Genomic DNA, 26,694 nt, shown 5'->3' on the forward strand with positions numbered 1-26,694 from the left:
GTAGAATAAAGATATATAAACATAAACCAAGTCTTAAGTCCATGAAAATCTCAAGGCGCATCTCTGCTTGGTGGAGTTGTTCTTCAGCTAAAAGAAGGGAAAAGAGAGGACAGAGGAGAGTGGGGCCTTCGTACCTTCGCCACACTTCGAGCACAGCAACTTATGCACAGTTTGAGAAATAAAGAAAAACCATTGTTTCGTTGTATCCAGTGACTGTCAAACTGTGAGGCTATGAAAACACAGGACAATTTCTGGTATGGCGCTGTTGTAGGACTGCAAGTGATGGAGCCTATGCAGATACTACGGACGAACCATAAATCTGACTCGGAATTCTCTTAAGGCCAAAACAGAAACAGAAATACAATCAATTATGCCCTTTTAATTGTCCACAAGGAAAAAAAAAAAAATACCAGTTCTTTAGGGAAAACAAACTCCCTCTTTGCCCTTAGCTCTAATTTCTCAACCAGGGTAATATATAGAGGAATAAGAGTATTAGAGGGCAAAATAATAATGTCATTAGAAATAAATTTTTTTAATGCTGCTCAATAGAAATTGAGCACATAACCCCAACTTATAACTCAATGAGAGCCATTGTTGTGAAAGTCAAAAATAAAGTCCAGCTATAGCATTCTAACAGTCTAGTTTAACCTTAGGATAAAATTTAGAATTATCTAGAGAAATGGATGAATTTTTTAAATCTACCATGTGACTTCTGATAAGCAAAATTTTCACAGAAAGATGAACAGAAATTTCCTGTTGAAGACCAGAAATATAAATATTCTGTGCAAAATCTGAAGACGTTTCAATATTCTTGCATGTATTCTTACCTTATTTCTTAATTTGGTACCCTTTTGTCAAATTGAGAAATTAGCTTATATAGATGACCACATCAACTTTGAAAAAAGGTGGAGTGTCTTCTCTAATGGATGAATTTTCCTAATTCAAGCCATACAGGATATAGTTGGGTTGTTCTTCAGCACTAAATTTGGAGGCAGAATCCTAAATTCAGCTCTAAATTTTGCCCCATACTAGCTACATAAACTTGGGCAAGTAAACAACCGTCTCTACAGGTCCTAGTTTCCTCCTCTGTAAAATAAAGGACAATCGGTCAATCATTTTCAAATTGTGTTCTATGGAGGTGCCTTAGTGGATGAGGGGGTGCTTTCACTTTTACCTGTCTTATGGACTGGTATGTTCATCTACCTCCACCCACAAAAAATCTTTGAAAACCACCAGACCAGATACTGTACAATCTAAGATTGGTTCTATGGCCTTGGGATTTTAAACAACTTATCCATAATACAAAATAACAAAAATAAAGAAAATATTCAATATTAAATCATTCCCATCACAAGTAAAAAATCATACTAAGAATTATACTCACAAAATATCATTTCTAATTCAGCTACTGAGAACCCAGAATAACAAGAACAAATCTCCCTCAAAGAAACTTATGTAAGCTCAAAAAGGCCCAGCATCAATAATAACCAGGTAAAGGAACAGATGGCATCACTAAAGCACAGCATCCAGCCAGCACACCTGGTGATGTGTCCATGTCTGCAGCCTGGAAGGTCATGGGTTCCCCTCTGCCAGAGGGCAGACGTCTCTCTGAATCTCTCTTACCCACTGGGCACAACTCCCGTGCTTCTTGTCATTCCTATCACCACCTGCTGCTTCCCGTCAGGGTTTTGCTCATCTAACACACCATGCCACAAACCACCTGCACTCCATTTGTGTCCCTAATTTATACGCAAATACCTTTTAAGATATTTTCCTGAGAATAAAACATGGAAAGACTATCTTTTATAAAATTGATGGGTTCATGCCTATCTCATGTGAGTCTCACAGCAACCTGTGAAGTAGAGAGAAAGGGTCTGTGTTAATAATTCTGTGTTACACAGAAAGAATATGAGCCTTGGAATAAGTTGCCCAGAGTCAAAAAGCAAGAAAAGGATTCCTGCTACTGAAACTCATGCCTCAGCACTTCAAATAATAGCAGGTTCATGTTCTACCATCTATGCTTTCTTCCTAGGCCTTCCCTATACCCTGCCTTGCTTTGTCTTCAGTTGGACTACATAAGGAACAGCAAAGATCACATGGTGAATAGTGGTGAACCTTTGAGTATCCAAAGGAAATGAGATCCAGGTTATACTGGCTTTTCCCTCTTTGGTGCTGGGGTCAAGGTTCTGAAGAGAAGGAAAAGAGAAGAAAGAGAAGGAAACGTATCAAGATGGGATACGTTGAGCAGATGATGGAGAAAAACCCTCAAAGTACAGGGGGGCAGAAAATGAGGGAGAGAGGGAAATAAGTGGAGCAAGGGGACAAGGGAGTGGTGATCCTTCTTCTTCCACCACGCAAAGTATAGAACAGAAGGGGTGAATAGAAAGCGTCAGAAGGTGAGCAGCAAGGTGGGAGGAAGGACGAAGAGAAGTGCCAAGCAGTGGAAACAGAAGAAGCAGGTAAGACAAAGAATGGGAAGTCAACAAAAACTCCTGTAAGTTTCAGGTGTTTTAAATATTAGGAGGGCAGTACGCAGCCTACACACATTAGCAGTCTTCGGTCTGAAAAGATGGAGTCTGCAAAAATACATTATAGAGTCTGTAAGACGATCAAAGTAATGCATAAAGCTAGCAGTGATATATTTGCTAAATTACAAAATACTGGAACTAAGAAATGTACAACTTGAAATCTGGAAAGGAACAAAGTTTGAACAAATTATCTACTTTCAAGGGACAGAGCATAATAAATGTAAATAAAGCTTTAATGAGATTTACTGGCGAGAGATTCATTTGAAGACACAGAAACTTATTCAGAGATATCCAAATAAACATTAGAAAAAAGAAAATGGAAAAAGACTAGGAAAAGGAATATATAATTACAGGCTCACCATAAATTAAAAGACAATAAAAGAATATTATGAACAACTTTATAATAAATTTCAAAAAACTAGAAAGAATTCCTAAAAATATTTAACTTGTCAAAACTGACCCAAAAAGAAGTAGAAAAGTAAAATAGTTCTATAATCATTAAATATATCTAACCAGTTATTTAAAACAAACCGAAACCTCACTCAAAATCAGATAGTTTTATAAGAATGTTCTGCTAATTTTCAAGGAACAGATCATTTCAATTTTATAAAAACTTTTCCAGAACAGCCAAAGAGGGAATACTCCCAAACTCATTTTATGAGGCCAGGATAGCCTTGATACTACACTCTAATGACAGAACAAAAGAGAAAAAAGAAAATTACAAGGCTCTCTCATTCATAAACATAGATGCTAAAATCCAAAAGAAACCAAATCAAGAACATAAAAGATAATACATCATGACCAAATTAGGTTTATTCCAGGTACACAAAGACAACTATCACTTGAAAAAGTCTAAAAATATAATTTACTAGGTCAAGTCAAAAAACTGTATGATCCTCTTAACAGATGTAGAAACAACATTTGAGAAAATTCAAAACCGCTTTCATGATAAAAAAAAAAAATCAGTGATAAAAGAATGAAAAGGAACTTCATTAATCTGGTAAATGGTACTCATTAAATGTCATTCTTAAGAGTGAATCATGAGAAGTTAGAAGCACGCCTTTTGTAAAGATCAGGGATAAGGGCTGGCCAGTTAGCTCAGTTGATTAGAGCACGGTATTGTAACACCAAGGTCAAGGGTTAGGATTTCCATCCTGGCCAACCGCCAAAACTAAAAACAAACCAAATAAAAATCAGGGATGAACACGAATTCCCACTGTCTATTCAATGCTGCCTTGAAGGCCCTAACCAGTACATTAAGAATAAGAAAAAGAAATGAAAGGCATAAGGATTGGAATAAAGAAACAAAATCATTAATTACTCACAGATTATGAATGTCTACAGAGACTGAATCAGTTTGTATTAGTCCATTTCTGTTGCTTATAACAAAATACCTGGAACTGGGTAATTTGTAAGAAAATGAAACTTATAGCTTACAGTTTCTGAGGCTGGGAAGTCCAAAGTCCATCTGGTGGTGGTGACAGTGACCCAGGGGTCTCACGTTGCAGATGGTGGAAGCAGAGAGCACTTCTCATGCACTCTCCTTTCAAAGCCCTCAGAACCACACCTCTGACCACCATTTAACCAGCCTCTAAAACATTCCAAATTTTCTCTGGTTTTCTTTCCTTCTAAACTTTCACCAGCATGTATGCCTTTTTTAGCCTTTTCCTCCAAATTCCTCAAGCCTCTCCTCAACACCCAGTTCCAAAGCTGTTTCCACATTTTCAAGTATTTGTTATAACACCCCACTTCTCTGGTACCAATTTTCTGTATTAGTCTATTTCTGTTGCTTATAACAAAATACATGGAACTGGGGGATTTATAAAGAAAACAAAATTTATTGCTTACACTCTCTGAGGCTGGGAAGTCCAAAATCCATCTGCGAGTGGTGACAGTCACCCAGGGGTCTCACACTGTAAGATGGTGGAAGCAGAGAGAGACAGACAGACTGTCCTCTTCTTATAAAACCCTCACAACCACGCCCCCGACCACCATTTTTAATCCATTCACTTCTGCATGGTCCTACAATCTAATCACCTCTTCAAGGCTCCATCTTTCAATTACCATAATAGAATTTCCCACCCTCTTAACAGTCACAGTGGGTGCTAAGTTTCTAATACATAAAACTTGGGCACACAATTCAAGCTTCAATGAGTTTTGGGGGGACATAGTTCAATCCACTACACAGTCTATCTTTACTACTTCTATTTCTCACTTCCTATCTACTCCTCTGCTCAATGCAATCTGGCTTCTTCCTATGCCAAAGACTCCAGTGACCACCTGGCTACCAAATCAAATGGACATGTTTGAGTTCTTATCTGCACCTCTTGGAATGCTTGTCTCCCTTGATCTCCCCTGTTCAGTAGTTTCTCCTGCCTCTATGGCTGCTTTTCTAGTGCTTTCTACCAGCTCTCTTTCTTCCATTTGCCTTTTCAATTTGAGTATTTAATCCTGTGACTTTTTCAAGCTATTCTTCTCCTAGGTGAAATTATACAGTCCTTTGGCCTCAATTACAACGTTTATTAGGTGACTCCCAATACTAATGATTGCTAAAATTTTATCAGACAAGTAAGGATGACCTTACTTGGATGTCATCACATCCAAAATCTTCCCACACTCCCTTTATTCCCTACCTTAGTTGTCACCTGTCTAGTGACTTATGCCACAAACCTGGAAGCCATCTGTGACACCACCTTCTCCTTCACTCCCCACATTCAATCTATTGTCGGCTCCTACTTACTTTTTTCTTTTCTTTTTTTTTTTTTTAATGTACTCTCTGCTCTGTATGTTGCTTTCTTTTCCATAGGCACTAACTTGGTTCATGCCCTGATTATCTCCCTTGAATTCCTGCACCTGGATGTCCTGCTTTCAGGCCTATCCTTCTCTAATCCTTCTCATAAGAAGCAAATCTGATTAAATCTTTTCCCTGACTAAAATCTTTCAGTGATCCTAACTGTCCAAGATAAGTTTCAAACTCTGTAAGCATATTTTACAAAGTCCTTCAAAAAGACCCTGCTTCTGTTCATTTAGACTTGACTTTCTCCTTATCCTTCCCGCTCTGTTCCAGTCTTAATGAATGATTTGCTAGAATTCATCCTTTTTCTGCTGTTCCGGGTATGTTGAACCTTCTGTAAAAATCTATTAGTCATCTGGCTCCTGTAGTAAACTCTAAGTTTAATGAAGACAGACTGGTCTAGCAGTCTGACAAGGTAAACATTCTGTAAATACCTACTGAATAAGTCAGGGAAAAATTTCTACATAAAATAATAGATATCAAATCCACAATAAATCATTATTTTAAAAATGTACAAGGGTTACATTCTTAACATTCTGAAGTCAAAATGAAAAAAACTTATGCCTGCCTATATAACTCATTCAAAATTCATCAGCCTATAAACCAGGCACTGTATCCTATGCTGGGAATATGGTAAGGAACAAGATAAACACAATCACAGGCAGGTTACAGTCTTGGTACCATCGTGAGATATAAAAATGTATCAGAAAACATGTTGGGTCACATCAAGCATAACGAGCCTAATACATAGACACACACACACACACACACACACACACACACACACACACCATCGTGAGATATAAAAATGTATCAGAAAACATGTTGGGTCACATCAAGCATAACGAGCCTAATACATAGACACACACACACACACACACACACACACACACACACACACACACACACACACACACACACACACACACACACACACACACACACACACACACACACACACACACACACACACACACACACACACACACACACACACACACACACACCATGCTACTAATTAAAACATTTTTGTTCAAAAATTCCCCCAAAGTTATCAAAATAAAATGCAGTTCCTTTTAACATAAACTTCATTTTATTTACATGTAACTTATGTCCTAGTTGCTTTCAAAATTAATTTGTAGCAGTATAACCCTGGATTATATATAAAATAAGCTGAAAATTTAGGAACATATATCGAATAATGTGGACCAAGTAAAATTCTAAATTTCTACTTTTTAAAGGAATTACAATTTTTCTTAGAATTCTCAAAGAGCTGATAAAATCATACATGTGAATGCAAGAAATAGCAAGGAGCTTAGATTAGGATGTTGTATAATTATTTCATCAGTTATTTTATGTACAATATTTTAAATGTGCTTCTATTATACTTATAAACTACCTTGAATCATTAGTAAATACATTTGCTTTTAATATGGAAAACCTAGTAAGCTTAATTTTCTCCCATTCTGCAGTTTATGTGGGTCACTTTCGTCACCAATGAAATCCCCTAAAACTAACCTTTAAAGGGTTTCTAAAGAGGGGAGACTAGAGGGCAGGAGCCATATGCAGAGTGACAAAAGCTCCTTTAAAATGCCAGTCCAGTAAAAGTACTACAGGAACATAGGCTAAGGCAGCTCTCCAGTTTTCATGCTCCAATTAATAGCTACTACATAGAAATTGAGCTACTGGCAAAGTCATCAACTTGGGGGCTAAAAAATCAAACGTTCTCTGGCCCAGAGATTAACTTCGGTGTGTGCACCAACTGAAAAGTTTACATTTAAATCCCCAAACTCTAGCCTACAATTACATTTCAAGTTTTCTCTTTTCTAAAAGATTCCTGCTAAGCAATGCTGTGCCTTCGAAATGAAATGCCTTAATTCTGTCTGTGAACCTCATTAAAATTAAGAAACTTATTCTAATAGCTTTAATAACTCACAAACGCTGTATTAAGCTCTTCCCTGGCATCTTTCTCTCCCTCCAAACCCAGAAAAATCCGGCACAACAGAAAATACAAAACAACTAGCCACATGCTCTGAATGCTAGGGAACGTGATTCCCCACTGGTTTAGGCTACAAAAAAAGCCTATGAGTAATCAAAAATCCTTAATCAAAACATTAAAGTTAAAAGCCAGCCCTCCCCAACACAAATATAACCTCCCCTTCTCTCTTCAATCCACTCATGCATTTCCCCTCATATTCTTGGAATTTTAGCAGCCTCTGAACAGCTGATGGTGAATTCATCTCAATGTCAGCCAGAGCACAGATATGCAAAAACCCACTAACTTGGAAGGTTATTTAGGACAATTATGTCTTTCACTGTCTCACTCCTCCCACTCCAGCCCCACTTGACCTAATACTAATATTTAGCCGGAAAAAAAAGTCAAGGGGCTTTTTTCCCAGGGGCTCTTCCTGCAGGAAGCCCAAGGCAAACACACGCCCCGCAGGAGGACCCCGCGCCGGGAAGGGACAGCGGGGTCTCCCCGGCCCGCGCCCCCTCCCCACGCGCTGCTCCGCACACACCCGTCCAACTATTCTTGGATCTCCTCACAGCCTCGATCGCGTCTGGCCGCCAACCCCTACTCCCTGCCCGTGTCCTCAAAGCCACCAGCAGGCAAACACGCCCACCCACCTGGTCCGGAGCCGAGGACCCGAGGACCCCGGGCGGCCGCACGCTCCGCGAGCTCTCGCACAACTGCGCTTGGCCTGCTCGTCGTCGTCGTCCTCCTCCCCGCCAGCCCAGCAGAGCCGGGAGGCGCGACCCAGGGCGGCACCGCAAGGTCTCCCGAAGTCACCTTCGCGCGGCCCGCCCCTGGCTCCAGCGGGCACCCGCGCCCGCCTCCCCCAGCGAGGTCGGGCGGGCGGGCGGGCAGAGCTCGGCGCTGCTCCCCTCGGCCGCCGCTCGCTCGGCCGCAGACCCGCCCTCCGGGGCTCGCTGGGGAGAGCGGCGGCGGCGTGGCCTGCAGCAGGCGGCTCCCTCCGCCCTGCTGTCGTCGTCCGGTCCCTCCTCCCCTCCCCCGGCGTCGCGGCTCCGCGGAGGTGCAGGTAGGGACGCCGCCCGCCGGGGAGAGTCGGCCCGAGCGCGGCCAGGGCAGTGAGCCGCCGCTCCGGGCGCTCGTGAGCGCGGCCAGCCTCTGCCAGGCCCTAGAGCGGCCGGTGCGCACGCCCGCCCCGGCAACTTTTCCCTGAGACTCGGGAGAGCGAGGCCAGTCTCCCCTCTGCAGTCCGCCCGGCACGTACTCAGGCTCGCCCTCAAGAGTTCATGCTGACGATCCCAAAACAAAGGCCGAACTAGTCTTCCCACAGTTACTGTTTGTGCCCTACTCGGAGTCCGATGTGAGCAATGAGGAAAACGTTATTAATCCTGCTCATGCGAAACCTACGTATGTCTCTTATTCTAGCCACGCTTGAAGGTTAGGCAAAGGATCAAAGGACAGGAAAACCCACCACATAAAACTACACTTAAATGGCATGTTCAGGTCATTTCTGGTTAACTACAATACTCTGGTGGAGAAAAAAAGAAAAAAACAAGCTCTTGTTCTAACCCAAGTTTTAAACCTTTCTAAAGTGTATAAATCTGCCTTCATTCTTTAATGAGCTCAGAGTAACAATGAAAAAAATTGCATATTTCTTTAACAAGATCCTAGGGTACTTTAAGTTCCGTTGCTACCGGTGGTAGATGTATTTGCACTAGAGTTGTAGGATATGTAAAAGATGACATAAGGCCATACTCGGAAAATTTGGAATTGATGTCAGTGAGGTTTCATGTTGTCTTTGAAAAGTCGGTTTGTTATATATTATTATTATTATTATTCTAAATAAGTATTATTGTATTTGGAAAAGTCACAATTGGCACTAAAGAGGAGCCCCTGCTACAAAATCTTTCTCTCTAGGCCCTGAAAAGTAGAGAACTAATTCATTTTACAAAAGTAGCACTAGGCAGCAAAACAAAGAACAAAAGCCACTTTGTTTCAGAAAGCAATTTACAGAGCACCTAAATGTGCCAGGCACTGTACTGAGTGAGACACTTCGCATAAAATAACTCATCTGTATTCCCATTTTCAGATGTGGAAATGGAATTCCTAAACATAAATTAATTTGCTTGAGGTCAAGGTAGCATACTTTAGATCCAGACTTGTCTGACCCCAAAAGCTTGTATTCTTTCCTTTGTACATTCATTATTCATTCAAATATTATTAACCATCTACTACATGCCAAGTACTATGCTACAAAAATAACTAACACACAGTTGCTTCCTTAAGGAGCATCAATTTAGTGAATTATATCTTGTAATGATACAACGTGATAAGTGAATGTATAATGATACAATGTGGTAAGTGCTATGACAGCAAGGAACTCATGGAATAGGAGGGACACCTAAACCAGTTTTGAAGGGTGGAGCCTAGGTTAGGAAATGGTGGCAGTCATCAAACAGCAATCCTGAGAACTTTATCTGGCCATGGGGAATTTGTGTTGGGGTGGGGGTAGGAGGATGAAGGGAGACAGGCAGACAAGATACAAGCAAATTGACGAGTTGCTTAAAGGTGGGAATGAGAGAGAAGGATGAACCAAAGATAGCTCCCGTAATCCTGGCCTGAGTTACTGAAGAGGTGGTAATTCTATGAGTTGAATGGATAACTCAGTGTTAAACACATTGGCTTTGAAAGGCTTTTGATACAACCATACATAAATGTTCAAAAGGCAGCTGGATTTACTGGTTCAGAGATCAGGAGATGTCCAAGGTGGAGATACCTGAGTCATCATGGATTTCTAGTTAAAGCAATGGGTGAGATCAGCAGGGAGAATGCTACGAGTGAGAAGGCCACCCACAGAAACTGAGGGAATACTAACATTTAAGGCATAGGCCAGAGAAAAGATGCTTTAGAAGGTAACTGAGAAGGAGCTGCTATAAAGGAAGAAGCCAGAGAGGGAAGCACAGAGAATTCCAAAGAATTCCAAAGGGCAGGAAGTAGTCAAATGCTAGGTCCTTAAAAGGACACACAAGACAGTTTAAAAGTGTCCTCTGATTTAGCAATAAGGAGATACTGACAAGAATAATTTCAGTGGACTAATTGGGAAATGAAGAATTAGAAATGGGAAATATCACATTTCGAGAATGGGATTGGAAAGGGGTATAGAGAGGTTGATAAAAGCTATCAATAAGGGAGTAGAGAATTCAAAAAAAGAGAGGAGCTACTTTTTGAAGCCAGGTCCCCAGAGAAGCAGGATGGAAGCAGACAGATACCTCCTGCAGAAGGAAAAAAGAAAGGATGGGAGCAGATGCAGATAAAAATTGGAGTAAAGGAGTGGTAGGGAGTTGATGGTGTATATAATGGTTGCCTGATGTTTAACCAAGAAATTTTGCTCAGAGTAGAGGGAAATGATGAGCAAACTGCAGAGATGAGAGGGTTAGAGAGGGGTAGGAAAACACATGGTCCTCTACACATTATTCCCTGAGGGCATCTCTGCATTAAGGCACAGAGCAATTATAACACAAAAAAGGACAATTCTGAGACACCTAGAAAACACAAAAGTTAAAAAAATTTTAGGTTAAAAAGTACCCGTGTAATATTTAGAATAACTATTATCAAAAAAAGACTGGAATATGGCTGGCCAGTTAGCTCAGTTGGTTACAGTTCAGTGTTGATAACACCAAGTTCTGACCATACTGGCCAGCCACCAAAAAAAGAAAAGAAATTAGAATAAAAAAAAGTTTTACTGTTCTAAGGACTGGAGTCACATCTATTGGATCATTATTTTGTGCCAGGTACTACACAGGTATTTTGCCAGTATGATCTCATTGACTCTTCAAAGCAATTCTTTTTGGTTGATCACCATTTTAAATAGAAGATTGTATTTAAAAACGGAGTCCAAGAGAGATTAAATAGCAGAGCCAGGAAATAGACCCAATTTTATGTGAGTTTAAAGTTTATGACTGCTCTTTTAATAAAACTTCCAGATAATAAAAATGTAATTTCTAATGTTAGATAAATGAGGCATTACAGTACATAATTATGCCACTCTGACTTCAATCAAGCCATTAAATTCCTGTTTGTAATTCTTAGGCATATGAAAGACTAACTTTGAGGATGCTACTTATCTTTTAAATATTTTGGGGAACCTTCTATTGTCTTACTTCCCAGAATTCTACTGAGGATTCTACTGAGGGTCTCACAAAGTTAATATGTCATAGAATTCTGAAGAGGTATCTTAAAGCTACTAGAAAAGTTTGAAACATTAAATGCCAGTTGATAAATGAATATTGTGTCCCACACAGTATGCTAATAAGAGTATATATACATATTATTCATCTATATACAGTTGATTCCCACACCCAACTGAGGTGTTTATATGTTTATATATTTTCATCTTATAAAACTTGTCCCACAGCTGGTTAGAGAAAGACAGATTTAAAACAGGTCCATTAGATTTTCAAACCAGTGCTCCAAACAGCTTTATATGTGGTCTCCTTTATTTGAAAGATGAAGACATCAAGGTTCAGAGGACTTAAGCAGATCAGTGTCACTTAAATCATAAGTAATAAGGATGGAAACACAACACAATCATTCCACAAGCAGTCAAATTCTCTTTAGACAACAGTACCTCCTCCCAAAATAAGATCAATTCAATGTTAAAGATACAAGACCTCCAAGACACCACCAAAGAGGGGTTACAAGTGTTAATTATATAAGATCCTACAATAATAACTGCCAACTTATATTCAGGACTTATTATGTGTTAAGGCACTATGCTAAGCATTTTGCTTACATTATCTTATTTAACCCTCATGACAAATTAAAGAGGATAAAGAAGGTTAATTAGTCTAAACTCAAGGCTAATACTCTTACACATCTACATTTTCCCAAAGAGAGGGGTTTAGGCTATTTTTTAAAGCAGGGAATTTAAAAATTAGAATAGGTTTCTCCAGAAATTAACATACCAACATAACACGTTACTTCTAATCTAGTGTTCAGCCTGAAAACCATACGTCTCTAGAAGAAAAGTTTTCAATACTTCCAGCATGTACCATATCAGAGATGCAAGTGCAACTTGGTTTTACAATATACTAAATACTACACAAATCCCAGGACATCATAATTTGTTAATTTCAAAGATGGTCTACAATGTTCTGAATACATCCTATTCAGATTTATTTAGAACACTAAATCATTCCTCATTTAAATAGGTAGCATATGATATCTGCAAACTGCCAAAAATAGAAATGCTGAAAAGAGATGTTTTCAAACAGTATTAGAAGAATCAACCATTTCAAATGTTCAATGAACAATTGCTCTCCTTTGATAGTTAATAGAACTTTGTTGAAAGACTTGCTAAAGTAAGTTTGTTTTAATGGAATTCAGACTATTATTTCCATATTTTTCTTGTTCTCCAGAGAAACTAATATATGGAATCTGGGGTACACATAGCAAAAAAATATATAGCAAAAAAAGAGTGGTACATTTAAAAAAATTGTATATGAATTCACAAGTATTCCACTCTAATCATGAGAAAATAGAATTTTACATCCTTACATATAAGAGAAATACATATAAAACCATTTTCACCTGTCTTGTTTTACCAAAACTCAATCTCTAACCAAAAGATACAAATAAATTATAACAAAAATAAGAAATTTGGCATCTTAATCTAAAAAGCTGAAGATTAAACCTATGTGTAGAAATTTAAAAAATGAAAAAGAAAGCCTATTGCCACTTGGCTTACATTAAAATCATGAAAATGAACATTTAAAAAAAAAAAAAAAAAACCCACCAAGAAAAATCCTACTACAGGCAACTAAAACACATTTACAACTTTTCAATCATTAGAAAAAGAATTGCTAATAGATAAGCACACCACTCTTACTCATATTTGGAAAAGCAAATGGCAAACTGTTGAACGGAAAGAGAGCAAGGGAAAATGAGCACAAAAAAACATTTAGTCCACCGAGCTCAGTTTATGTTGGTAAATATAATAATACTCCACTTTCTAAATAAAAGTATTATGTATTTTTCACATAAAAATTTTGTTCCTAGAATATTTTCACATCCCTCTTACTGACTTTTTTTTTTTTTTGGTAGCTAGTCAGTACAGGGATCAAACCCTGGACCTTGATGTTTTCAGCACCACACTCTAACCAAATGAGCTAACAAGGCAGCCCCATCACAACCCTCTTATTGAAATGTCACAACAATCCTGAGTAGATCAACTTTAAATATACTTGTTAAGCATGGCTACATCAATAAATTCAAAAGATATGAACTTAAGTTATTTCAGAATCATCCTGCTTAATCAAGGATAACTTCTAAATTTTGGTGAAAAACGAAGACTGCATTTTCTTCGTTAATACTAATTTTTTCCTACGTTTGAACAATTTGAAAGCAAATTGACTTACTGAATGATCAAGCATGTGACTCCCAAACAATTATTAAAAATTAAATTCCAAACTACCTACCACTTCTTGTTTAGTGAAGAGATGAAGGCAATCGCTCAAAGCTACACAAGTTTCTCTAGAAGCTTCAGAGACAACTTCAACTTTCTGAAGAAATGATGGAAGTATTTCTATAAATAAAAAAATAAATACAATGAGTGGGATTTTTAAGTAATCATAAAGTAAACGAAGACCACAAAAATATTTTTACATCTAATAACTTCGTGTTTCCTTCCAGCTGTCTTAAACAAAACATACGGTATGTTTCTTGGGCATCATTATTAAGCACCTACTCTATTTAGGGCACAAAAGGTGGTACAGAAAAAGAACAAAGCCTTCTCCTAGAAAGGTCTATACCCTACAAAGAGCAAAGCCAACACTAAAAAAAGTTTATAGGAATTAAATAATAATGTAATGTTTTTAAAAAAATCTGACAAGAAGGACCAATAGTACTTAAGATATTAACATTTCCTTTTATGATATTCTATGCTAGATAAGTAATTTTATTCAAAAGCAAAGTGCTAAAAAGAGACAAAAATAATTCTGTAGTTGACATTGTGGCTAACATATCTGAAGGCGGCATTAACTCAACTTGCTCTAGTTCTTATTTGGACAAATGTTTGGAATAAATAGGTCTTTTCACTTTCAAAAAAGTGTCCCACCAGCCACCAAAAAAAAAAAAAAAAATGTGTCCCTGTGGAGGGCCAGTACCTTTTAGTTTATGTTTAAATTGGCAACAAATCAATATCAGTATTTTTTCCAGTGCCCTAAGGAATATCTTAACACTCACACCCATTAAAAAAAAAAAAAAACCATAAACAGAATGCTGGTAAGAGAAAGCTACAAAATGTCCATATATCACATAAAAAACAAGTAAAATGTCATATCCTGTCCAGATTAATACAAGAAAAATGTACTTAGTTAAAATAGTTTGACTTTTGTTAATTAAAGATCCTTAAATCTGTCTCTTCCATCAAATAAAAATCTTAACACTTAAGAAAGCTTTTCACCAAAAAATAAAAGGAGAAAGACAATTAAATCTGTTGCATACTCTGTATTTCAAATAATCCTGACTTACTTAAAACAAGGTAAGCAAGGTCAATAAACAAAAGTGATCAAGTAAATCCAATGCCAGAAATTTGCATATATTAAGCCATAGAACACTGGGTCCCATTAAGACGCAAAAATTTTCAAATGGGAAACGAAATGATGGTATTAGAGGAAAATAAAGTGTAAGATTGTGTTACTCAATATCACACAGATACCAAAACAAGTCTACCAAGAACATACCAAATTATTTACAGTCATCATTGCTGAGTGATGAAATTGTGAATATTAATCTTATTTTTTTCCAAATTTTCTACATTAACATTATTTATGTAAGCAAATTAAAGTCCTTTTCTTGGAAAAATTATATCTCAAAATTCATAAGGCAAAAGTGGGCAGCAAAAGGAAAAGTTCAGAGTGAATGAAGAAAAGTATAAATACCCTTTCATTAATATTGGGACATGAAGACCAAACGATATCTCATCATATTTTTCATCTTATGCAACACAATTCCCTAGTATTATTATTAATAAAACCCAAATAAAAAACTAGTATATTCTAAAAATAAATTTGACTTCACATACTTTATTTTTCATTTTGCATCTTTGATACACATTGTGAAAATTTATTCTCTACTTAGTTGCTAAATAGCAAGAGAGAATACCATATGCTAGATGCCATATGACTTAAATAGTACCTCAGCAGATGTCTCACACAGAACCATGGACCAAGTACTGTGAAGAGATGTACAAGAAAAAACAGATACAGCCTCTGCCTTCCATAAATTTTCTGGGTATTCTAGTAATTTTCCACTTTCATGGCACAAATGATGGGAAGATGAAAATATAATCTTCATGGATACATTCCTCTTATTAAATATCATCAAGTTTAATCATCCTCAATTTTGTCTGTTTTAGATATTTCATAACTTAGATACTTGATTAACATAAAACAAACATTAGTTGTCCAAACACATTTTTAGGATCACTTACAAGTGTTTAACCAAAACTGATTCTGCAAACTTTCAAAAGATATTCCAAATATATATTTTATATATATATATATAAAGATAAGCTTTTACAAGAATCCACTACTGAGAGAGTATCAAATTCTTTTACCTAAAACAGAGTTAAAAGTTATCTAATTGCTCTGACAATCTGCAAGATTTTTAAATAAATATTAACGTGCACAGTGGCAGGGTTTAAGAACTAACCTGGCATATACTACACTGCAGTGCAGCACATCAGGGGCCGTTCCATTCACACTGGCATGCCTCTTATGTAATGATGTTTACATATTGTTACATAAAACTGCTAAGCTTCTAGAAAAGTGACCAACTGGGAATCAATGGAAATATGATTTAAGCTGTTTAATATTTAGAAACTAAATTGTCATCATAAATGCAAAAAAGCTGGTATGTTACCTTATTTGGCCTACTATAAGAATCTGACACAGTTAATTCTGAGGAAAAAAGGTTTTTTTTGTACTAAAAATATTTTTGATGTCATGAAAGCTGGTAGAACATCATATTAGAAAAGTTTAACTTTAGAGACATGTATAAAAAGCTCACAATCTGTTGTTTTTCTAATTACAGTATACAATTTTTAATTGGGTAAGTTTTAAAAGTAGAGGGAAAGTACATGTTTCTTTATATGTTAACAAATTAAACTCTAATACAGACAACCTCCATTATTAATATAGAAAAAGTCCATGATCCTTAGCCTAACGTTCAAGATGCTCTATAAATTGAGTCAGTTTCAGCCAGACTGTTTTCCTGGAAATATTTGTTAACTGAGAAACAATCTTCTACTTTACTGCCTCCAAATGTTTGTTCAAGATCTTCCCTCTGAATATTGGAAATAATAATTATTCATATTCAGAAGTTTCCCCACTTAACAATGTTTATCTCCTTTCAAGGCCTAGTTCAAATGCCATCGTTCCCGTGAAGCCTTCCTTGACTATCACTGTGGGATGTGACCTCTCCCCTGGACTCCAACAGCAAATCCACTTGGAATTGAGGACATGGGTCATTCATTGTATGCATGTTGTATCTCTGCTACCCTCTATAAATGCTAAACCCCCTCAGACACCCTGCACTGAGCTCTGTACAAAAAGAAAGAAAAAAAAGACTCAAACATTTATTAAGTGAATAAGGAAAATAATAAAATATCTTATTTCCATGGTTTGCAGAAAAAATCCAAATGGTTTTGGATTATATTATTTTACATCAAAAGAATTATTATACGTTAGTGAAAAAATGTAAGATGAAAACATTTTTATTTATATTACTATAGGTTGGCTGATTAAGGCAGATTGAGAAATAGGTAATTTTTAACTACATTTTGTTTTTTACTTGAGGCACGAGACAATATATTTCACCTGTTTTCAACATATAACTACTCAAATATTTCTGTCATTTGGGTAAGATGTTAAAAGAAAACAATGGATAAATGGCATTTCATTTCCTCAACTTTGCCCTCTGGTAAAGGTACTACCTTAAATTTTTTTTTTTTCTTATTAAACACAAGCAGGAGAAAGAATAGTCCAAAAACTAAAAAATCTAGTGACAAAGCTAAAGATCATAGGAAATAAAGAAAATACTAAAATGAGACAATTTACCTTTCATGTTGAAAAAGCAATGCATTGCATGTAACTAGGTACACGATGAGAGGAGGCATTTTAAAAACTGCCTTTCATACCAGCTTGGAATTATATAAATGCCTCAAGAAAATCAGTACCCCCTCTTTAAAATGGAGATAAAGATATTTGCACGTAAAAATCAACTAGTCTTCTAAAATACTTCTACATAAAACTATAACTCCAAAAAAAAAAAAAAAAAAAAGAGAGGTAACCCTATTTAAGAATATAAACTTACATATTTTTCATTCAAATTACGATGGATACCTTGAATCCAACCATCCACTAAACCCCTGACTGCCCAGCCCCTCTGGTTCTGTCTTGATCTAGCATGAGTGGGTGTATCCCATGAAAGGGCTTGTAGATCTGTCTCCTAGAAACATCAGCTGCTAGTGCTGAGGGCCTCTCAACGATCAGGCCCACTCTACTGTTTTGCAAACTGGGAAACAGAGACCCAGAGAGGGGAAGGTTGTATCAGACTGTTGTATCTATATATCTATAAATTTACTAGTTGTACTGGAGAATAAAAAATATATAGCTCAAAGTAGCATGTATTAAATGAGTTAAAGCATGAGTTAAATAAGAATAAAAAGATAATATCAGGAATGCTGTAAGATATAAACAGCAAACAAGTTGTGCATACTCTAAAAACGTTAAATATTCAGAAAAGGGAGTTATTATGGACTAGAATAATCGAGTAAAGTTTAATGAAAGAGGTCAGACTTGAGCTGAATCTTAAAGAACAAGTAATATTTTTATTGCTAAATATAAACCCAATAAAACAAGCATACCTAAACTGTCTGTAATTATTATTTTCAGGCAGTACCGAAAATACTAGTCCTGAAAGAAACACAGTTTCAGAATTATGATCATAAGAACTCTAGAGAGGTGAGAAGATTTCATTGACCACTTGCTATCAACCTTGTGGCAGGCACCATGCTGGTGCTGAAGATAAAGGGTTAAGTAAGAGAGAAACAGTCTTTGTCCTTATAGAACTTGCTGTCCCCTCAAACTCAGTGAAGCTTAAATTGTGTCCCCCAACATTCCAGGCGTTGGAAATTTGGCCCCCTCTGTAACTGCTGGGTGTGAGGGGGGGGGAATCCTGTTATCACAAGGTCCCATGGAAGATGGGGCCTTGAAGAGGTGATTAGATTGTAGGACAAGGCTTTAGTGAATGGATTAATAATGGTGGTCAGGGGTGTGGTTCTGAGGGCTTTAAAAGGAGAGCACATGAGAGTCTCTCTCTCTCTCTCTCTCTGTCTCTTCTGCCATTTTCTGCCACGTGAGACCCCTGCACTGCTGTAAACCACCACCAAAGAAAACTCTCACCAGGTGTGTTCCCTGGACTTTGGACTTCCCAGCCTCTGACAGTGTAAGTAATAAATTCCATTTTCTTTATAAAATACCCAGTTCTGTGTATTTTGTTATAAGCAACAGAAACAGACTAATACAGAAGTGTAGAGAGAAAGCATAACATTAGTTGGAAGAAAATAAGTTGAATTATGATTTAAAAATTTAGAAAAAAGAATACCAATCAAGGAAAGTTTCTGTGGTCAAGTAAAACAGCAAAGAAGCAGCAGCACTATAAAGCGTGTTTTGCAAATAAGAGTTAAGTATGGCAATGATGAAGATTAATCTTAATCAAATTGAATAAAATCTCAATCAAAGGCTATAAACAGATCTGCATCACTCCTGACTGAACTGTCCAGTCAGCTCCTCATCTTATGGTAATGACGTTATGAGGAAAAGGGTCAATGAAGTAAATACTAATTACGGTAGTGCCACATATGATCTAGAGAACTCCACCTATGGGAAGGTTAGGTGAGGAGTCTTGATAAGCTCTGTGCCACAAAGAACAAGATGAAGAAAGAATTTATGATGCATTGAAGAGTTAAGTTAGTCTGCATGGTTGACAGAGCTTCAGGGAGGTTTTTGTAATAGTCTATGTGAGAGACATTGGTGGCTTGGATCAAGGTGGCAACAGGGAAGGTGGTGAGAAGTTTGTTGAATCAAGGCCTAGGATTTTGAGGAAAGACTTTTAAGCAGGTTAAACAGAAGTGCTTTTAAGATTTTTTTTTTCTTTTAAATAACTGAAATCACTCTAATTTCTTTGACCAGGGATTCACTATACATATTTTGTAACATACAATAAAGTATATGCATTAAAGTTGGCATGTAAAGTAACATAGCTTTTTTGGAAAGCAATTTAGCTATATGTATCAATAGGCTCAAAATGTTTCTTTATTCTTAATCGTGATATCTTTGTGTTTTGTTTTTTTGTTTGGTTGGTTTTTTTTGGTTTTGGTGGCTGGCCAGTAAGGGAATCCGAACCCTTGACATTGGTATTATCAGCACCACGCTCTACCCAAGTGAGCTAACCAGCCAGCCCTCAAAAATGTTAATACACTTTCACCCACTAATACCACCTCTAAGAATCCTAAGGTAATACAGTGATGAGTACAAATGTAAATGCATAATACAGGATTGTTTATAAGAGTCATAAAATGTATTTTACAAAAGGGTAAATTTAGGAATATACGGAAGAACAGACTGACAGCACAGCCTTCAGGAAGTCTTCTAATAGTTTCATTAGCTTGTGTGATTTTGTTTTTGCAACCAGGTTTTTGGTAAAGATAAAATAGTAGAGATTTCAATACTGCATTCTCTGAACCTTGAATTATGTATTGATGATGCCAGATACATAAACTCTGGCATTCATTCAGACAGAAATTAGGTTTAAGGTTGTCCTTCTCAAAGCCATCACTGTTTAAAAAAATGTTTGTTGAACTAAAGTAAAGTGAATGCCTAAGGGACATTTGGATAAATACAGAATATGCTAGATTTACTCCAACAGTAACATTTCTTCATATTCCCTGGGAGGATATAAACTGAACCTAGGAGTCCACTGAGGGAAACCAGTTCACAATTAAAATTGACGATTAATCATAAACTCACAGATAACGAAATCTATTATATTGTAGTGGAGTCATTTATATACACATCATGGCTAAAGTCTACAGCAACTGTTAAGGGTTTGAAGTCCAAGAAATATGATAATTTTTTAATTTACAAAGGAATTAACAATTTTTTCTCAATACTTAAGTTTGATTTTTCAGCTATTTACAGACAACTCTTGATAATTCATAACTAAAAGGGAGTAAAGACATAAAAAGTTACTACTGAGAGGAAGGTTAATAATTAGGTAGATAAGTTTATAGATACACTTATAGAATCTCAAAAGGCCAAGACCTGGAAACAACCAACCTCTTTATTATATAAAAGGGGGTTACTAAGGCTCAGTAGTTCAAAGTAAGAGCTACAGGGCCGGCCCCATAGCTCACTCGGGACAGTGCGGCGTTGGGAGTACCACGGCCGCAGGTTCAGATCCTATATAGGGATGGCCAGTGCGCTCGCTGGCTGAGCATGGTGCGGACCACACCATGCCAAGGGTTGCGATCCCCTTACCAGTCAGAAAAAAAAAAAAAAAAAAAAAAAGAGCTACAAGTGGCAGAGTAAAGAATCAAGCCTAAGACAGTATGATTCCAAAACCCACATCTTCTGGGATTCATAAGCAGAATTCTTGCTATGTAGCCAAAATGAATTTACACACCAACTTTAAAAACAGTCTTTAAATTTGTTTTTCTTAAAAGAATAAAAACATTATTAACCTATAAAGCAAGAATCCTCGGAGAGTAGAAATTTTAAATAGCCCTTTCAAAATTTCAAAATAGTTTTATCAAATATAATTCTAAATTCAAAACCAAAAGTTATCTAAAATGTACAGTCAAACAAAACTGTGAAGGGTCAATACCTATGACAGTTGGTAGTGATTTGGGGGGTAGCATTTGCCTTTTTTTTCTTTACCTTTAGCCATGTCACACTCCTTAATCATTTTGAGAAAGCTGGAAATTTCCCTGTCTAGTCTCTGTTGGCATGTTTGTGCTTTCTGGAAAAAAAAAAAAAAAGACAAATTAAAACAAACTAATACAGGAATTTTATATTGCTTATGCTTTAATGTTTCTTTCAAAACTTTCTATCACTGATAGAGACACTATAATAATCAGGACATATTCTTTACAGAGAGAAAAAGGTCAGAGAAAATTTCCTTAGAAATGAAATATTTAGTTAATAAAGTATAGAATAATACAAATGAACATTTCTAAATTCTAAAAACATTCAACATCTATCATGTGGATACCATACAACTGCATTAATTACTACTATGCCATTATGCCATGTATATCTGAGGAGTTAGATTTCTCTGATTTATTAACACTTTTAGTAGGCCGGATTAAATGTCATCAAGAAATTATAAAATACATTCCTTAAGGATATACTTTAAAAATGTCTTTTGTCTAAAAAAAAATCCAGATGATCTTAACATTTGGAAACCACAGCTGATTTTGGTTTTGCAATCTAAGTGCATGCAGCCGCACATAATCAGACCAATAAGGACATTTTCTTAATAAGTCAAAGCTTATGAAAATAGGGTAAAGTCAATTATAGAAAGTGTTCTTCCTTGTCATTTGGAAGTTCTACATATTTAGATCCCTAAAAGCAAAATATAAATACATAATTTCATGATGTATGTTTCATTCCATCTTAGCACAGATTTGAAAGTCCAAAATGAAAAATCAGATAAATCCATTTATCATATTAACAATGTCATTTTGAAGTTAGTTTCTCTTTAAAGAGGTGGGAAGAATAAAGCAAAAAAACTTGTAAATTTGCTTGGTTATGGCAGTGGAAAATACTTATTCTGAGAACCCTGACCTTATAAATGTTAGAATCACACTGTTACAGATGGAGTAACTTATTTAGCATTATGAAACTTCCCTACTTTGTACGCCTAATCTCAACTGGACCAATACAAAACACTCTGCTCCCCCAAAATTAAACTTATTATAGTTCAATGTGCCAAGGTGACACAGGTAAGCACCCTTTGCTTCTATTTTACCTTATCAATGTTTTAGTGCTTATGAACCTCAGCTCAACCACACTAGAATTATTCACGGTTCCACATTAGTGACAGGCAATGTTCCACTTAAAATCTGCATTATCTGCATCGCTCTCTTTTGTTTGAGAGTTCTAAAGCCTAAATATAATTCACATTTATTTATTTATTTGGGGGAAGGAGAATATCTACGCTTTGTAATTTAAAACCCATAGAAAAAGAAATATATGCTTGATAACTTTTTCAGACCTGGCCTGTGAATACAGGCTGAAGGCAGGAGAAGAGCCGATCTGCAGGCACTGAGCATGCACCGCAACCAAATGCACCACTCATGACTTATTAAAAGAAAATCATCATTCTCGCTCTATACATATTTAATCCTTCTGTTCACGTGCAAGTTAACGCTACTGTTCTCTCTTTTTCCTTTCTATGGTGAAAGGTAGCTAGATGCATAAAAGCAAGCACTGGCTTCATTTGCAGACTGTGTCACTGTAATAAACAAAACAGTTCCTGAAGTTACAATTAAAAGCAGGAACCACCCTCCCTAGCATCTTCAAATACTTGAATCATATTCACCTTCCTTTAGCAGATCTATCTGAAAGTTACTTAAAAAGTTTCTTCAATCAATGATTTACTTGTTTTAAAAGGCACACAATAGGTCAGCTGGAGAAGATTCGATCTACAGATACTGCTTTAGGTTGATTACAACATGTGTCTTCTGTTCTAAACAATTTAGTGCCATTTAATTGACACTAAAAAGAACAGAGAGGCTACTAACACAATAAAATTTAACACATTCTCCAATTTGCTGTAATTTCTCCTTAGCAGCTATTGGTCATATTATGAAAACCTAAAAGTCTATTTATGAAAGTTAATACATATGAATTCATTAGAGTCCAGCATGGTGTCTCATTCTTGACTTCTACGTCATTCATGTTATGTCAGGGATTCTTTTTAAGTTTTAATTTCTATTTCTTTATTCTACATATATGGGATTCCCCTGTGAGCAATATTCTACTACCTGAAGTTTGACAGTATTTTCGGGAGGGGGGGGGGGACAGCACAGGAATCCAAACCCTTGACCTAGGTGTTATCAAAGTATAGCAGTATTTTAACTTTGCCCAAGTTATGTGGGCAAAGCACACAAGAACAAGGATTATATTCAGTGATAACGGAGGCCAGGGGATCAGAAGACACCTCAGGTGAGCTGCTGAACCCCACTGACAACACAGGTCTCCTGTTCCAACTTCTATCCTCCTAGATTTTAGCTGTTGGTTTTGTTTGACTTAAGCTGATGTTAAACTACCTTACGACCCTGACCTGTGGGGCAACTAAAAAATGTGTATCAAGAGGGTGGGCAGCTAGAGAGGAGTGGATAGGGTAGGAGAGAGGTAATTAATTCCAGGCTATTTGCTGCAGAAAATTCACATTTGGTTAATTAGGAACAGAAGCAGATTACCTACTATCAGCAACAAAAAGGAACAAATGACTAATACATGCAACAACATTATAATGAGTGAAAAAAGACACCAAACAGCACATACTGTATGATTCCATTTACATGAAATTCTAGAACAGGAAAACTGACAATGCATATAATGACCTTAGTATATCAGTGTTAGTAGATCAGTGGTTGTCTGAGATGCAAGTGGAGGACACCATCTGGGAAGGGGAGGAAGGGAATTTTGAGGTGTAAAAATGTTGCATATCTTGATAGGAGAGTAGGTACATTTGTCAAAATATATCAAAATTGCAGATGTAACATGAGTTCATTCTATAGTATAAAAATTATACCTCAATAATATTAATTCAAACTTTTAAATAATAGACTGTAGAACTCTGATTAACTTTCCTTTGTGGAAAACAGCCAGTATTGCAAGTACAGGTGCCATCATACTCATCTTTAAGTCTTCCTAACTCCAGCCAAATCCTCTTCAAGGTCAACCCCATACTCCATCGTCCCTTGATCTAAGTCAAGCAATAGCATACTTATTCTTTTTGGCACCTGGTGATTACTTTGTAATTTTCCTAATGTTTTATTTCAGAATAGATATTTACACAAAGTAAAAAAATTTTTTTAAAAAAAAGGATCTACAGAGAAAAGTAATTCTCCCTCACATACCTATCAGCTCTAGAGCCCCTATTTTTGCCCCTTTTCTGGTCTTGAAGCAACAAATGCTAACTTCTCACCCTTCCAGGGATGATCTAAGCCTACACAAATACATATATGTATATCCCTGCTTTTTTTCTCCCAGTAGCAACATATTTGATACACCATTTTATAACTTGCACTTTTCACTTAACTATACATCTTAAATATATCAATATACATAAATCATCTCATTCTTGTATGGATGTACCAATCTGTATCAGTCCTTATTGAGGTACATGCATCTTTCTGCATTTAGTTAGAAATCATTTATTCTCAACTCAGAAAAGTTTTATATTACTTTTTCATTGGGTTAAAATTTAGCATCATCTGCTCATTACTATAACAGATACAGTTCAGATCCTACACAATCAAGATATCCTCAACAACTAAAACCCTCACTATGCTACCCCAAACCAAAGTATCAAAAAGCCTACCCTAGTGCTCTCCAATAGAACTTTCCATCATGTCAGAGATATCCTATGTCTGCACTGCCCAATCTTAAAATGTAGCCAGTTAAAATGAGGAACTGAATTTTAAATTTAAAGTAACTTAAATGTACACAACACATGTGGCTAATAGCTATTGTATTCGACAATGCAATTCAATACCAATACTGTGTTTGACTTTCTCTTCCAATTTTTATTTCTGAAATACTTTCAATTAAGTCAACAACCATGAGGCCAATATTTCTATTGTCTTAATACTTTTCTCCCTGAAGCTCTAACTTCAAGGCAGTGATAGTATATACAGAGAGCTACAAGAAAATGTTTTAAGTTTGTAGAGGCCTTCATTTTGGAGGGAGGAAAGATGAGACGAGACCAAAAATATCATATAATGTGGTCACTTTTTCAGTGCAGGCATTTTTCCCTCAATTTCTTTTAGGTCTACTTACTAATCCAAAAGCATTTTGAAGAAATAAGATCAGTTTTGTTATTAATTTGGATGATTTTAGAGTATTTCAGTCCTAGAGTGTCTTGTTTCCTTTAGAATATCTATATACACCAGGAATAGATCCTTTCCATAAACTGGCCCCAAATTTTCTTGTAACTTTAGAACTCAAGGATCAAAGGCATCCTGGAGCCAGTCTACCACAAGCTACAATTCAACATATTTCAAAGCTCATTTCAGATTTTTACCTATTTTGGACCAGCTTTCAGATGTTGAGTGTACAGTTACGATTCACAGAATTAGCATTCAAATTCCTGTTGTACAGAGATATGTCTATGACCTACAAAACTTGAAGTGATTAACACTGGCTAAAACTCTCATTGACTTCAGGTGCTATAAAACCTAGAAGACAAAAGAATCATGATTTTAAAGTTAACATATGAATAAATATTCAAATAAGGAATAAAATAAAAGATATAGTTGAGGTTGATAATCTGAAATGTAAAAATTATGCTAAAGAAGAATCACTTCTTTAAGAAGGTTTTCTAATGGTATGCAAAAGTTAACATGCTTTTATTTTACCTGTAGCTTCCATTAAAAAGGTCTTAAAATTATCATAATCCTGGAAAAGATATTGGTATGCTTTGTAAATCTTTCTAGGTTTTATCATTTACCTTATATTGAGGGTAGATAAATAGGGAAGGATTTCTTTTCACTTAGAGAATACTGACTAAAAGTTAAAATATTTAGCATAGTGTTATTTTTTATTTGTTTAACATAATTTTGGCCATACATATGTAAACCCTCCCTATTTTCCCAGTTTTAATGTTACTTAGATGCTCTAGTAGATGGGACTTTTGCAAAGATCACTGATCTGAAAATTATGTTTATAGCGGTCACATTATACATTAGGCTTTAAAATAGAAGCAGTGCTGGCAAAGCAATTTGTCAACAAATTCTGGGGAATGTTTTAAATAAAACATTGAAGAGGGCTGGCCAGTTAGCTCAGATGATTAGAGCGCAGTGTTGTAACACCAAGGTCAAGGGTTCAGATCCCCACACCAGCCAGCCTCCCAAAACAAACAAACAAAAGCACATGGAAGAGTTTAAATTCTTTAATGATCCATCATAAATTAAGATTAAGGATTGAAAGAGTCAAAAATCCCTTTTATATTAAGTTTACCGGCCCTTAAGTCAGTAAAACTGCTTAGGTATTACTGAACTTAACTTCATTAAAGTTGCTGAGTTAGAAACGTTCAAATCCTACAAC

General features: G+C 36.4%; 1 protein-coding gene across 6 annotated transcripts in view; it reads right to left on the bottom strand.

Moving 5' to 3' along the window:
- Positions 1-26,694, bottom strand: part of OSBPL1A (oxysterol binding protein like 1A) — a 203,308-nt gene that overhangs the window by 96,266 nt on the left and 80,348 nt on the right. For 3 of the 6 annotated variants that reach the window (XM_063076423.1, XM_063076422.1, XM_063076424.1), the window contains 2 exons: positions 21,295-21,376; positions 13,771-13,877 (listed from right to left, as the gene is read on the bottom strand). In XM_063076423.1, coding sequence (XP_062932493.1) covers positions 13,771-13,877; positions 21,295-21,376 — 189 coding nt within the window. Of the gene's footprint in view, positions 1-4,376; positions 4,424-7,950; positions 8,485-13,770; positions 13,878-21,294; positions 21,377-26,694 lie in introns of those variants that run through there. The other 3 variants (XM_063076425.1, XM_063076427.1, XM_063076428.1) reach the window with 3 other exon arrangements.

This window comes from Cynocephalus volans, chromosome 13, assembly GCF_027409185.1.
Source record: "Cynocephalus volans isolate mCynVol1 chromosome 13, mCynVol1.pri, whole genome shotgun sequence".
Taxonomy (NCBI): domain Eukaryota; kingdom Metazoa; phylum Chordata; class Mammalia; order Dermoptera; family Cynocephalidae; genus Cynocephalus; species Cynocephalus volans.